Genomic DNA, 16273 nt, shown 5'->3' on the forward strand with positions numbered 1-16273 from the left:
TTTAACGCTGCAGAAAAAGCTACAACTTTACTTACTTCAGTTATAAGAAGTAAAAACTTTACTGGCAAATTATGTTTAAGAAATTATACTTTAAGATTACTTTAATACTTTAATAAAAGTGTAAGTAATGTGTCAATTCATGCAAAATTTTATATATGCAAATTAAAGTTGGAAAAGTTGCTAATTTTATATGTGCAAAAACATTAAAAATGAACACGTAAATGCTTTCAACTGATGTAATGTTTACTATCATATTTCCAGGTGAGATGTTTTACATGCAGATCGTTATAGCATCGTTATAGCTACACCGTGTAGCATGAGTAGGTTATATATAAATAACTAAACAAAACATTTTGATATTTTACTTGTTATAGTTTATTAAGGTTGAATTTATTTCAGTTCAGAATAACAAGAAATACATGTAGGTCAAACCGAAATACTAGTTTATGAGCGCAAGAAGAAGCTGTTATAGACATAAGATCAGATAACATGTCTTGATCATTCTATAGACAAAGAGCTGAATTGTCCTGCCTTCATACATATCTTCTTGAGAAAGTGATACACCAGTTTTTCCTCAAGGTTAATAGGATAACTGTGCATCCAGTTTCAAGATGAAAAAAATCCCCTTTCTTCCATAAAATAAGCACAGTTTAGAGAGCATTTGTTCTGAAATGTGATCATTACAATTTCTTTGTGACTGTGAGTATTTAGTGTTGGCATAATGGCAATTGTTTATTGCCGTTTCCAGAATATACTGTGGTTAGCCTGTGTTAGATCTTATATACATTTATAGTAAGTGCTATAAAATATCAAAATTTATTTATTCAAGTTCACAAATAAATCATAACACCATTTTATATACAAATGAGGATTTAACAATATGATTATTGATATGCTATTGCCCAGGATGCTCGTACACCATTTTATTTCTGTCTATTAAGAATTCCATGTGACTTGGATAATTTCGCCCCATCACAAAGTAGTGAATCCCCAAATCCATGCTCTTATACCAGTGCAGATATGATGCCATCATGGTCTGACTCCACCTTCGAACTATAAGTATAAAGAAGGTAGAATCTGTTTCTCTGCCTCTCGTTCCCTCCCTTCTCAGCTCCGGCTAGTGTCGGGAGCTGGAGAGATCTAATATCGCGTTTGGACACAGAGGACCTCAGTTTGCAGAGCTCCAGAGAGACGATGGCTTCAGCTGGCCTGGAAATCCTGGGCATGATTCTGTCTGTGGCTGGCTGGTTGGGCGCAATGGTGGCCTGCTGCCTGCCCATGTGGCGCGTGGCGGCGTACGTTGGTCAGAACATCGTGATCACACAGGTGGTGTGGGAGGGCCTGTGGATGAGCTGTGTGGTACAAAGCACAGGCCAGATGCATTGCCAGATCTACGATTCCATGTTAGCGTTGCCCAATGACCTGCAGGCAGCACGAGCTCTGGTTGTCATCGCTGTCTTCTTTGGTGTTGTGGGAATGACTCTGGCCGTAGCAGGTGCCAAATGCACCAACTGTACATCGGATGTGTCCAGCAAGCCTCGCATCATGCTGGGTGCTGGTGTGGCGTTCTGCAGCACCGGGCTCTTATTGCTTGTGGCTGTGTGCTGGTCAGCCTATACCATTGTCCTGGACTTCCATGACCCACTGCTGCAAGACACGCAAAAGAGGGAGTTCGGGAACTCATTGTATTTCGGCTGGGGTGCCTGCTGCCTGCTCATCCTAGGGGGAGCCATACTTTCCTGTTCGTGTACTTCCAGAGCACCCAAGGATCCTGCGTCTCAAAGAGCACACTACACATCGGTGAAATCAGTGGCTTCAAATGGATATTGCAGAAGGGACTATGTTTGAGTGGTGTAGGTTGGTAAACGAGCGTTTGTCTAGTGAAAATAAAACCTGAATTTAACTTACCAGGACAAACCCCAGAGAGATTGGCTGCTATATGATTGAACTATGGCATTCACTTAATTCAGCCAACAACAGTAGGCTAATGATTTGTTCTTTCACCTGTTGATTTGAAATACTGTAGACCTTTTACTGTATAATAAACTTCGTGTTACAGCCAGACTTTGAGACACAATAAGATGTCTTTCCAACTGAACAATGTTGACTAAAAATGATCCAACATGTCTAAATATCTTGCAATTTATTTTTATTACGTTAAATTTCAGGCCCTCTGCGTTTACGTGGTTATGGCCAATGTACACTGCAAGGCTTAGTAATGAAACATATTCTGATGGTAATAAAGTTCTTATCTCAAGTCAGTCAGCACAATAAGGTTTCGTGCGACATTTCACTTTTCCACTTCTACTTCTAAATGGATGAACATTCCCAGAAACCCGAGACTTTGCAAAGGTAAGCTGGATGAGCTGAAATAAGAAATTCTTAGCCCAAAGTGCTCTATATCATTTGAAATCTAAGCAGCTCTTCAGGGGCTGCTACTCATTGGAAATGACCTCCCTGTGTCGGTGTAGACGTGACTAAGTACAATGCAGCCGTTGTTCTGAGACCTTCTTCTGCTTCTTTGTGTCCACTGCTCAATTCTGTAATTCAGGGGAGTGTAACTGAAACTAGCCACCATGAGATGAAAGCACCTTCATTTTTGCTTAGTTGGGGCTAAGCCTGTGGAGTCTCTCTGTACACTGACATTCCTTTGTTTTATCAAAAAAAAAAAGGAAATTTTAGCCAATGATTTGGCCAGGAAAATAGTCCAGTTATAGAGTTATAAGTAAAAATTTTGGTCTACTATGAAAACAACTACATGGAAAAGACTTTAAGGAATGCACAGAAATGTAATAAAGCCCAAAAGAGTTACTGATAATGTTTTGAAGAGTGACATTAGCAATTTTGTGTTTTGTAGCAAACAGAAAACACAATATAATAGAGCTCTTGCTCCTTTTTTAACTCACATTGCATAATCCATAGTAAATGTTTTGTGATCTTCCTGTTTGTATATAATACTTTACAAACGCACAGCTTAGTATAAACATTCCAGGCTTAGTTTAGTTAGCATGAAGTTTGCTAGCTTTGAAGTGTTACCATTAAAAGTTAACAAGACACTCAAAGGATCATCATGGATTTGCAGCTGAATTCTCTTTAAGAGAAAGTTCTTCTAATCACAGGAGTTGGTTCAGTGTGTACTGCATTGATTGGGTATTAAACAGTAAACTAATTTTTTTTGCACGCTGGGTTTGTGCCAGGCTTCTGAAACTTATGTGGGTACATAGTCAGTCAAGCTAAGAATAGAAGCACGTGCAAACAACACGTACATCACGGCAACATCCTTCACTAAGACCTTTTTGTGCTGTAAACTAAAAATACCCATCAACTCCAACAACTAAGAGTTAAACTATGCCACTGAAAATCACACTGTTGTGGAAAACATTTGTCCTCTTATTTATTTCCCCTGAATAAATAAGAGGACAAATGATACTAGCACTATTAGCTTGCCAGTTTCACTCAGGAATTATTTCTGTCATTTTTTTTGTTTGCTTAAATGTTAACGGAAGTGATTGACTGTTCTTTCAAGGAAATAAATCATTCAGGGAGTTCCTGTTAGAGTTAAGTGTCAACGACTGCCAAGCAAATACCTTTATATGGCAGTTTTACATGGCTTTGATCACCACTGCCTACAATTTAAAGATTCTTTGACAGAAGGTCAACATGCATCTGTTCATGAATTTTCCTCTCAGGTCATACTTTATTTCCTGACACTTTTTTGTTTTCTGGGTTTAAATGTAACCTAGCAGTTATCCTTTAACCAGCTACCCCTAGGCCATGTTTATCAATTCAGTGCTCACTTTGGGTGGAATGGTTCAATCATTAAAAAAAGTCTCTATGGCAAGGTTATACTAGCAAACAAGAAAAAACAGTATTTCAAAATGTCTGACCAATCACTGTAGGACCTGATCTACCCAAGACTCCACCTTTTTCAGTTTATATAAAGTATTGGGTCATTGCTGAGATCCTCCTTCAGTATCTCAGCCCTGTGTATTCATTTCTCTGGAAGTCATTTCTCTGGAAGAGTGAAGAAGAAAGCAATGGCAGCTTTGGGGTTAGAGATATTGGGCGTCACATTGGCTGCTCTGGGCTGGATTGTTGGCATCGTGTCCTGCGCTTTGCCAATGTGGAGGGTGACCGCCTTCATCGGCTCTAACATTGTGACGGCACAGATAATCTGGCAGGGTATCTGGATGGACTGTGTAGTACAAAGCACAGGTCAGATGCAGTGTAAAGTCTATGACTCCATGCTGGCACTGCCCCAAGACCTACAAGCAGCTCGAGCTCTGTGTGTGATCGCCATCATGCTGGGAGTGTTGGGAGTCTTGATCTCTGTCGCAGGGGCTAAATGCACCAACTGCATCGAGGATGAGCGCACAAAGGCCAAGGTGATAATCGGCGCTGGTGTGACGTTCATCTGTGCTGCTGTCATGGAGTTGATCCCGGTGTCCTGGTCGGCCCACACGATCATCATGGATTTCTACAACCCGACGATAGTGGAGGCACAGAAACGAGAGATTGGAGCGTCTCTCTACCTAGGATGGGCGGCTGCCGCTTTGCTGCTGACGGGGGGAGCGATTCTGTGCTGCAGCTGCCCACCAAAGCAAGAGAGTAGGTACAGTACAGGGAACAGGATGGTCTACTCCACCACACGATCTGTACCACCCAGTACCTATGACAGAAAAGATTATGTTTGAGCTAATGAGAGAGATGAAGAAAGAAGGATTCAAGTCTGACTTTGACTATGGAGATGAAAGACTGTTAACTCTCTGATGCAAAGGAGCAAAAATGTCTCTGTGTGTCAAATTAAGAAATGCAGTAGGGTTTCCTTCATGACTGACGGAACATCTCCGTTACTTGCTTTGAACGAAGCTGTTATGTTTTTGTGTATGCTATGTTCTGCATATTAACCGTGCGGCACGTTTGCTATCGTAACTGTATCGTTTGCTTTCTTTAAAGTTTTCTTACAAGTAAGAGATTTTTTTTTTTTGTTAAGAAAATCAACTTTTTCTTCAAAAGATTTTTTTAAAGAAAAAAAAAAAGAAAAAAAAAGAAAAATAAAACAACATGCCAAAAACTTGTGCATTGTGGTGGTTGCAAATTATATATACTGTATAATGCTTATGTTTAATAAGTTCTGTATCATAGTATAATAAACTAAACCGACATGATGACTCTTTTTTATTAAAAAAAGTATTTACCAATTATTCATTCTATATATTATGTATTAATACAAATTGATTCACACACACAGACTAATTTAATTTAATTCTAAAATAACTTCTAATAACTAGGTTATCCTGCTAACTGAAACCCCTTTATGTTATTAGTCCAATATGCTAATGTCCAAGATCATTTCAAAATGTTTTTTTTACAAAAAGTTATTTATTATCTATTCTCTATTATTATACAGTGTTGTAGTGGAACACAGTTTGGGCAAAAAGCCTAAAAAAATGTCCTCACAATAAGGTGCTGATTTAGAGCTTCAGCCCTTTCGTTATCTCCTCGCCTCTCTAAGGTCTATTAGCTTTCTCTACAAGAAACTTGTCTTTGTTAGGGCCTCAATCCAACTGTCCACACTACAATGAAGTCGTTTCAGTGTAGCAAGGCAGAGGTCAGGTGGGGGTTTGGATCCTGTGGAATGTCAGAAAAACACATTATTTGAGTCTCTGGGCCATATCTAATGCCCCTCCCTGTAGTTAAAGCCTCAAGGTTGCTGAAATGAGGATCAAACACCTGCAAGATCTACAAACACAGAGAGGCCATGAGGTCATTACAGACTCCCAAAGCAAACGCTGACACTAAAGGTGGAAAGATCAGAAGACATTGTGAAGAAAATGTACATGGTCTGGACCTCTATGGAGTGTATTAATGTGGCAAAAGCAAATAATCAGCTTCAGCTTATTAGCTTATGGTCCTATAGGAAAATTTCTTACATTTACACTTAATTCTTTTTTGATATTAGATTGTTGAAAGTTAATGAATTATTTGAGGGGATTTTCCCCCTTAGACGTTTGTTTTCGGTGTAGTTTAATGAGACAACTCAATGAACACTTTGATCATATAGCAGCATGAGGAGTGAGACAAACGCTCCAAATGAATCAGGTTTCCAAACCACACTGTGTTAAGCTGACGGATCAGGTTTTCAGAATTTTCCTTCAGATGGATTTATCTTCAAAACATTGACCTGTTGCACAAAAAACCAACACATTGTACCACCGAACATTAAGAACAATCATTAGGACCCATCTACTTTTGGTCTGATGAGACAAAAACTTCAGTGAAAAACTTCAAATCTATTCCCAGGAGGTGTTTTAAAAACATGCTCATTTTATAGTCTGTAGATTTGTACTGAAAACCAACCGTGTGAATAGAAAAAGACGTGAAGTACATAAAATTATAAAAACATACTATAAAGTTCTCACATATATTTTACATTTACGGCAATATCCAGAGCGATATATAAACGTGCTCTGAAGTCTGATACCAGTGTGCTAGATCAGACTACAGACACTAACTCAGTCTAGAAACTCAGTTGGGAGGAAATGTACAAGGAAATGTTCAAGAAAAACAAGTTCAGGTATTTCACAAAAATGGATGGTCTTCATCCATTGTTTGAAGATAGACGGTGACTCGGCTGTTCAGACATTGATGAAAGGTTTGTTTCACCACAAGAGCCAAGAGTGTTATTCATAATCTATTCATATTATATATAATCATCTTACATTCAGATTTTCATGAAGAGAGTCAATATTCTGGCATTCTGACTGTAATCTGTACATAGATATCCATTTAACATAAATATACAGATAAAAAAATAAAAGTATACTATAAATAGTTATAATTAACAATGTGAATGGTTTATTTAAAAAAAAGGGTCTTGGGCCAAATGCAAGGAAATTGATAATCCTTAATAATTACTTTTGTAATAAACAATCATTTGAGTATTAAGTCATTTTAAATGCAATATTTTTAAGGAAAAAAATTAAGGAGTATTTATAAATATTAACATTAATATTATTTGAACTTATATCGCTTTTGCATTTACTGTTGAACTTTGAATGCAAATACAATTTCTTTCTACTATTACTCTACAATCATGAAGAAATGAGTCGTTAAACTCCTAAAGTCTTATCTGTCATGTTTTACAGTTTCCACAGATATCGCTTGAATTTCTCATGAATAAAAAATGCTTTCAAGAACCTTCATCTCTGATCCGATCTGACGTTTTTATCCCAGCTACGGTGACTGTTTTTCGTCCGTGTCCGAGCCAATGATGACATCATAATGTTGGAAATGAAATCTATGCACAGATACACAACATACAACCCCAAGGCACAGATACGGTAGGATCCCTTCTCAAATCATTTGCACCTTTCATAAAGCAACACTTACAATGAGTCTTTGGGGATGAGTATAAACACTGTATTTCTTTTTAAGCACAAAAATCTATGTCCAAATTTTATTTGTCACATAAACAATAAGACGTGCAAAAGTTTTTGCAAGAACTGTCTGAAATACGGTGAAAAAAAAAATCAAAATAGAAATTAAAAGTAGAATATGATCAAATAAAATAGAATAATACGGAAATAAAAGAAAATAAAAGAAAATGGGAAGCCAATAAAAGTCAATACATTTCCAAGCTCTCTGGGTGTTTTCCTACATGGCCTGCAGGAAGAAGCTCCACATTCTCTCTTTTTGCTTCTTTTTGCATTTAAGGAGCGGATGCACTTCCTTGACCACAACAAAAGAGAGAAGAGCCCATTGTGTGAATTGTTTTCCAAATGAATGATTTTTTCATTCATTTTCAAGTCATTGTTTACAGCCTTACAATTAACATTCACTGAAACCTTTCATTGAGTTAATGATTGTCCTGAGCCTTTTCCTATAACAAGGTACGGGACACTTTTAAAGCCACCCTGGACTATCTGGTCCATCCAGATATTAGAAGATCCTTTGTGTTCAGTCATCAAGGAGACTGAAATGGCCATTGTAACATACTGATATATGTTAGGATCTCATTTCTGTGTTGTTTTGGGATCATTAAGATGTCCTAATAGACCCTTAAACATCATCTTCACAAGGGTCTCGGAACCACCAGAAACAAAAGACCCCCAAAACATCATCAACACCATACTGTACAGTGAGTGTGAATGTTCTTCATCATGTTGCTGGTGTTCAGAAGCCAAAAGTTTTGGTTTTATCCCACTACAACACGTAAATCCAGACCAGTAGTCCACTGACACTTGGTGAAGTTTATGTGAAGGAAGGACCACTTTCTTGCAACCATATTGCAGTATGTAACATCTTATTCTGAAATGGGACAAGAATGAACAAAACTCTTCTCTGGCAAATGTGCTAATTTTGTAACAGTCATAAGAAAAAAATAAGTCGACAAATTTAGTTTTAACTCTGTGTGCCTAATAAAATATCCATTACTTTATGACCATGTGTAAAATGTGTAAAAAATAAAAATAAACATTAAATAAATAAATAAATAAATAATAATAATAATAATAATAATAAAAATTCTTCTTCTTCTTCTTCTTCTTCTTCTTCTTCTTCTTCTTATTATTATTCTAATAATAATAATAATAATAATAATAATAATAATAATAATAATAATCATTTTGATCATTTCCTTCAAAATGATCAAACATCTAAACTATACTATAGTCAATATTAGGCCTGACCAAAAAAGTCTTAGTTATACTGTACACGGGTAAAATTTAATACAATCGTTGGGTGATAAGTTTTGTTAAGCATCTTGGAGGATCTGTTGTTCTACAGATTTTTTATAGAGACTTTGACTGTCACATTTGCTACTATTTTCCACCCTCATCTTCATCGAGGGTGCCAAAACTTATGGACTGCATTGAATAGATTTCAAGAAGTAACAGATTTACAAGGTTTGTGACTCTTAGCTGGTTAAGACGATGCGTACTGACATACCAAATAAATGAACGTCGCTTATGCAAAAAAAAAAACAAACAAACCCTGAATCATTTCAGGATTCTTTATCAGACTGTGTTGAAACCTTGTTTTTTTGGCAGGTGTGGAGAACGTGGGGAGGTTTGGAGTTCTACCACGCACTGGTTGTAACGGTGAATTTTTTCTGTCAATGTTATGGCTGAGTGCGTTTCTGTAACTAAGCAACAGTAACCAAGACACTCATAAATATCTGTTAAAACTATCCAGAAAAGTCAACATGTTAACAATAATTAATGTTATTTTTTTTCACATTTATTTGATTATTAAATGCCAATGTTTTATAATAAATAAACCAGCTAGCAAACTAGTTGGTGTACCTGAGATTTCAAGCACAATAGCCTTTAGAGTTTACACAAAAGAGGAAAAAAAATAAAACCACTTTCAGCGAGCATCAGTTTTGTGGGTGGAAAAGCTTTTGTAAGACATTTCAGAACAAAATATCCAGAGTGGCTCTTACTGAAATATTCACTCTGAATGCACTCAGGATACACAATCTGTAGACCCTTGAGGCAGATGAACTACAACAGCAGAAAACCATAATGGTTTCCAATTGTTTTATCCAAGATGAAGAATCTGAGGCTGTTAAAGAACTCAGCACATACAGATGATAGTAGATGGCAGGGATAGAATTTAGGCTTGAAAGCATGAATACACAAAAGTTGTTGCTGCTGTTTGAGAACGGATCTTGGTTCTGCTTCCATGAACACAGCAGTGAGCTCAGTGTGTTCTTCTCAGTCACCAGACCTGAAGTCAATACAGTACATGTACCGATATGTACAGTACTGTACTGACAAATATGTACCGATAACCTCTTACATTTACACCAACATGAACCAGAAGCTCAAAGGAATGTTTTCAACACCTTGTGGAATTGATGCCATTAAGATTTGGTAATTACTTTACATGTATGGCATTTAATAGACACTCATCCAGAATGACTTCCAGAAGTTTTTATCAGTAATTACATCCTGATGCTGGCTCACTAGATCATGATCTAAAAATACCATCAGTCTAAAAACTCTGTTGGGGAGGTAATAAAACCACAAAGAAAATAATGCCAGATCCAAAACAGATAGTGTATAACATTATAATGTCTGTAAGAATGTTAAGAAGAATTGAGTGTGATTAGAATATTCAAGATAATCATAAGTAATTTAACCTTTTTCCCAGTACACTGATGTTCTGTTTAATGGCTGTGTGTCTGATTTATACGAGTCAGGACTTTATTGGCTTTCGGATAAACTTACACAGAATATTAGTGTAATATTAGCTCAAGGAATTTAAAATGTTTATGAACAAACACAGGGCATCTCAGAGAACAGAAACGGGTTTGATATCATTATTTTATTTGAAGTAAATAACAATATTTACTCTATGAAAATATTGCCCCTAGTACTGTAGACTAGGACTAAAATCAGAAGTACAAAATCTTCAATTCAATTCTGAATATGGACACAACAACAATACTATTTTATGGCTTCTGGTAAAAAGAGTTAATGTAGAGAATATACTGATCTGTATACAGTCTAAGACACCAGGTTTCTGGTTGGTATGGACTGCATCAGCTGTATATATGTTAATGTATTCTGCAATATCTAAACTCAGTACTTTTCGAGCCCTGATACAAAACATCAGCTGACCAGATGATGATCAAATATGAAGATCGTTCTGATGTGAATTGGAATTTTATGTTTAATCTCATTACAATTTTATATGACCCAAGTTCACACACACACACACACACACACACACACACAGTCCAGATAACATTAGAAAAGCAAAATGGAAAATATCTAAATGACATACTAATTTACATCCATATACAGTCACAACTACTGGATTTACACCCATGGGATCTTATTGTCACTTTCTTATTCAGAAGCACTGGGGGAGTTCAAGCCCTCAGTGAAGTCACAGCCCAGGATGACTCCTCCCCTTTACCTGATCTAGAATATAAAGGATACTTGTTTAGGAAATGAACCACATCACCGACTCCAGGGCACTACTTTCACTGTGTGGAGTTGCAGTCATCCAGCTCTGGCCAAACACAAGGTGCAGAACAGTGAGCATCCACGACCATGTCTGCTGGCCTGGAGCTCATTGGGATTGTGCTGTGTGTCCTGGGATGGCTCCTGGCCATTGTCTCCTGCGCTCTTCCCATGTGGAGGGTCACGGCCTTCATCGGCAGCAACATTGTGACGGCGCAGATTTACTGGGATGGTCTGTGGATGAGCTGTGTGGTACAGAGCACTGGTCAGATGCAGTGCAAAGTCTATGACTCCACGCTGGCACTTTCCCAAGACCTCCAAGCAGCCCGTGCCCTCACTGTCATCTCCATCCTGCTGGTCATTCTAGCCATGCTGGTGTCCATCGCTGGGGCCAAGTGCACCAACTGCATCGATGATGAATCATCTAAGGCCAAAGTCATGATCGTGGCTGGAGTTCTCTTCCTTGTAGCTGGCCTCATGCAGTTGATTCCTGTCTCCTGGTCAGCTAACACCATCATCAGGGATTTCTACAATCCTTTGCTGACCAACCCACAGAGGTGGGAGCTCGGGGCTTCGCTTTACATCGGCTGGGCTGCTACGGCTCTCCTGATATTGGGTGGATCGTTGCTATGTTGCTCTTGCCCTCCATCCAGAACGAATTATTCATCTGCCCGTTCCGCAGCTACCGGTGGGTATGACCGAAGAGACTATGTCTGAGTCGGGAAAATAAAACAAACTGTTTCATGTTCTGTTGTTGAGATGACTGAAAACTGACATCTGTTTGCTGAGCAATGAGTAGAAGGGCTCATTGTGTATAAAAATAAAAAAGTTAAAATATGATGGCACTGGAGGAGAAAAGCATTTCAATGTTGAATACTGATGAATAAAACTGGTTCTAATACATACTTTCTTTACTATGTATACTATGTTTTTTATTTAAAGGATTTTAACATTCAGTATTTAAACAGACTTCTTATTTTTAATGAACGCTTTAGCATTCAGATGAAAAGCAGACAAAAACAGTTATACATTCTTCTGTACATTGTAGTTTTCCTTATAAAAGGCACCTTATGGTGCAGCGGTGTGGGAATTTAGCCAGGAGGTACGAAGTGAAGAGCTCATTGTGTGCAGTGAAATAGAGGAGAACGTTTCTCTCATGTGTGGCACTTTTATTTCTTGCTCTTTGATGAAACAGACTAAGAGTTTCTGTTGTATAAATCACATATTATTGTAATGTCATGAGTTTACTGATATAATAAATATCAATTTTGTTAGACTCCTTTTTTTCATGCATAATTCACCTTGTGTTTAAACTTCAGTATCTCTAGAATGACAGAAGGATGAAAACCTGTCGAAATTAAAACCATGGCAACAAAATTCCACATTCACCAGGCGTCATACCCATGAAATCTAGACAAGAAAGAAAGAAAGAAAGAAAGAAAGAAAGAAAAAAACAACAACCAACCAAATAAATAAATAAATAAACAAACACTTAAACGTTCAAGAAAAATGACTAAAAGAAAGAAAGAAAGAAAGAAAGAAAGAAAGAAAGAAAGAAAGAAAAAAACAACAACCAACCAAATAAATAAATAAATAAATAAATAAACAAACAAACAAATAAATAAATATTTACTATTATTTTGTAGAGGTTATTCTTGAAAAACATATCTCAACTAAATAGAGACACATGAAGGTGAATCAAGTGAACAAACAAACACTTAAACGTTCAAGAAAAATGACTAAAAGAAAGAAAGAAAGAAAGAAAGAAAGAAAGAAAGAAAGAAAGAAAGAAAGAAAGAAAGAAAGAAAGAAAGAAAAAAAGAAAGAAATTGAAAAACATTTCTAGTTATACAGCAATTTTTTTAAACACAATTTTCAATTAAATACAGTTACCTAAAGACAAATCAGTACAAACTAGTACTACTAGTGAACAAACTAGAAAAATATGTAAAAGAACAAAAACAAAAAAACAAACAAAAATAGAAAAGCATAGCAGTCAACTATAGACGAAAACAATGCAATGTAAAGTTACTTATAGCAAGAAAGAAAGAAAGAAAGAAAGAAAGAAAGAAAGAAAGAAAGAAAGAAAGAAAAACAACAACCAACCAAATAAATAAATAAATAAATATTTACTATTATTTTGTAGAGGTTATTTTTGAAAAACATATCTCAACTAAATAGAGACACCTGAAGGTGAATCAAGTGAAAAAAACAAACACTTAAACGTTCAAGAAAAATGACTAAAAGAAAGAAAGAAAGAAAGAAAGAAAGAAAGAAAGAAAGAAAGAAAGAAAGAAAGAAATTGAAAAACATTTCTAGTTATACAGCAATTTTTTTAAACACAATTTTCAATTAAATACAGTTACCTAAAGACAAATCAGTACAAACTAGTACTACTAGTGAACAAACTAGAAAAATATGTAAAAGAACAAAAACAAAAAAAACAAACAAAAATAGAAAAGCATAGCAGTCAACTATAGACGAAAACAATGCAATGTAAAGTTACTTAGAAGCAAGAAAGAAAGAAAGAAAGAAAGAAAGAAAGAAAGAAAGAAAGAAAGAAAGAAAGAAAGAAAGAACATTTGTAATTTGTTTAAAAATTTGTAAGAAATTAATTCAGTTTTTTTGTTCAGGAATAATTTTAGATGGCTAAATTAAACGTTAAGCTCCTTCACGACTGCCCTTTATATTACACTGGATACTGATTGTGCCTTTAAGGTGTAATTTATCTCCACTTTTCTCCACAACACAGCATATGTTTGGTATCAGTATTTACTGATACACATGACTACAGTGAGTCACATGACTACAGCGTTAAGTTGTCCTAACAGATGCCTCGCACCTTCTAACAGATGCACTGTGTGTTAAATGCTTGGTGTCACTTTACCATCAGCTCCTCCTGCTGTTAGACTTCATATAGGGTCAATGTCACCTAAACAAAGAGCGTCACACAACTGTTACAAAGTGATCCAATTACTCATCACGGTGCTTTCAGGGAATGACATTAGTCATAGTCAGCTATAGTGTGTTTAAAAATAAACTTTATCTCAGCTGACACATAATACATGACATCTACACACAGGGGACTGTTTACACCAACCTGGATGATTGTGTTCGTCCACTTCTCAGGCCGTCTGTAACACTTCTGGTCTTTTTGGGTTTGTTAATAAGTCTGGCAGCAGTGGTGTGTAAGATGTTCTTATTTCCTGTTGAAAACCAGTGGTGTGTGAAATGTTCTTATTTCCTGTTAAAAACCATTGCGACAGCTTCGTGACTCTTATCTAAAAATCCTAGTGAAATTTCAGTTTGTCTTCTCGGATCTTCGTTTATTCTTTCTTTAGAATATCATTAGAACTCGACTTATTGGTTATGAGTTACTAGAATTTACAGAAGGTTTTTTGGGAGTTTTAAAGATGAAGAGATTTAAATGACATGTGTTTTTTTCACCCAAACATATTATTATAAGAAGTGAAGCCAACCTGCTACAAAACGGCCGAAGGGTCGATAGTTTTTCTTAAAAGTAAAAAAGAAAAGGAACAAAACCCCTAATCCAGATAAACAGCATGCGGTAGAGGGTTAAACTACAACCAGCAAATTTATAAACAAGCTCAAGCTTGATGAATGAATGCAGTTGGTTATAAAATGAGAGAGTGTCTTGTACAATGGGAGGCATGCAATGGGAATATTTGTCCAATTCGTAAAGTGAATATGGTGAAACCCCAGACACATGGAATGTTCTTCCTCCCTTACATTTATTTATTTATCCACACTAAAATCCACAGTGTTGAATTCATTTTGTAGTGTTTATGAAAGTCCAGACGGAGCCATTTTAACATTTTTTTAACCTTAGAGATTTGGCTGTGGAGGATCAGCATGCATTTGAGAAAATTCCCCTTTTAATTCTTTGTGTAATTCTTTGTTTAATAGAAAACAACCAAAAATTACTAAAATTACACACACATTTGTATATTTGCCATATACTGGCTCAATGTTCAAATAATGTTTTATTTTTAATGGGTTAGGATTAGGGTTAGGGTTAACCCTAGGGTTTGTATTCTTTCTTTCTTTCTTTCTTTCTTTCTTTCTTTCTTTCTTTCTTTCTTTCTTTCTTTCTTTCTTTCTTTCTTTCTTACTTATTAGACACCATTGTTTTCAGCTTAATATGTTCAACTAAAGATAAAATAAATATGTGAAAATAAAATAATAATGTAAAATCCAACTAAAGAAAGGCTAAATATATAATTGCCTAATAATTTAAAAATCATTCATCAATCAATCTTTAAACAAACAAATGTAAAATCTAAGGAAAGGAAGAATAAAAGAATAATGATAAACCTTATTTATTTATTTATTTATTTATTTATTTATTTATTGTTTTATTGTTTTATTGTTTTATTTTCTTTGTTGTTTCTTCCCACAAATTTGGGTCCACTTTTCTAGATCCAGTCTGATGCAGACTCAGATGTCTCTAAACTGGTTCACACTCACAAAGCTCACAGAGACTTTCTTGTTGGTTTTAGGGGGAGAGTTTCAGACCTCCCAGGAAACCCAACTCACGTGACCGAAACTGGAAGTAGGGCAGAAGGGAGTCAGGTATCTGGTCCTCCAGAAGAGCACAGAGCATGAAAACAGTGATTCAGATCCAGATCAGACAGGATTCTGCTCTTTGCATGTGAGGAGTGGAATGATGTAACACAGCACTTATTATCGACGTCAACAAAATGACTCTGGTTCACGTACAGTTTAACACCAGCTGGAGACTTCAAACGGGTGATGTCACAACATGGAAACACTGAGTCTTTTGAAAAGAATATTCACTTCTGGTTCAAACAGGTTCACACACAGTGGATATTGTACCATCTCTATAGTAATCACCTGCAGGCCTTCGGTTAAGATGGATATTGAAATAGAATTTTTGTTGTGCAAAATCTATCCTTTACATATCCTATAGATCTGAGTCAAACACGAGACTTTGTTAAGTCGTCCAGTTCGGTGCATTTGAACTAGTTCCTTGAAAATTGTCTCTTTTTTGACATCATGTGTAGTGTCTTTTCCCCTTGAAACATTTTAAATAAATGCTATAAACAATAGAGGATTTACGTACTTTAAAATTTTTGTACATTTTTCATGTAGGAAACTGAAATCGTATATTATCTTAACTGTAAGACAGTCTGAGGCGAAGGGTTGCATTCAACATTGCTTTATAATTGTTATATTTTTTATTTAAAATGTACATGTGTATCTGTAACTGGTTTATATATACAGTAATTCACTAGAAATATGTCACATAAAATTAA

General features: G+C 36.1%; 3 protein-coding genes across 3 annotated transcripts; all 3 read left to right on the plus strand.

Moving 5' to 3' along the window:
• The first annotated feature begins 1194 nt into the window (after window positions 1–1194).
• LOC132841063 (claudin-4-like) lies at window positions 1195–1889 on the plus strand. Its single transcript, XM_060863278.1, has one exon. It carries the CDS (start codon window positions 1195–1197, stop codon window positions 1846–1848), a length of 654 nt encoding a protein of 217 aa, XP_060719261.1. The 3' UTR covers window positions 1849–1889.
• Window positions 1890–3981: 2092 nt separating this feature from the next.
• On the plus strand, window positions 3982–5168 carry LOC132849213 (claudin-4-like). Its single transcript, XM_060875480.1, has one exon. The coding sequence runs from the start codon at window positions 4038–4040 to the stop codon at window positions 4692–4694; it is 657 nt and encodes a 218-aa protein (XP_060731463.1). The 5' UTR covers window positions 3982–4037; the 3' UTR covers window positions 4695–5168.
• Window positions 5169–11056: 5888 nt separating this feature from the next.
• On the plus strand, window positions 11057–12077 carry LOC132849226 (claudin-3-like). Its single transcript, XM_060875487.1, has one exon. The coding sequence runs from the start codon at window positions 11067–11069 to the stop codon at window positions 11691–11693; it is 627 nt and encodes a 208-aa protein (XP_060731470.1). The 5' UTR covers window positions 11057–11066; the 3' UTR covers window positions 11694–12077.
• Window positions 12078–16273: the final 4196 nt, after the last annotated feature.

Source organism: Tachysurus vachellii, chromosome 1 (assembly GCF_030014155.1).
Source record: "Tachysurus vachellii isolate PV-2020 chromosome 1, HZAU_Pvac_v1, whole genome shotgun sequence".
Lineage (NCBI taxonomy): Eukaryota > Metazoa > Chordata > Actinopteri > Siluriformes > Bagridae > Tachysurus > Tachysurus vachellii.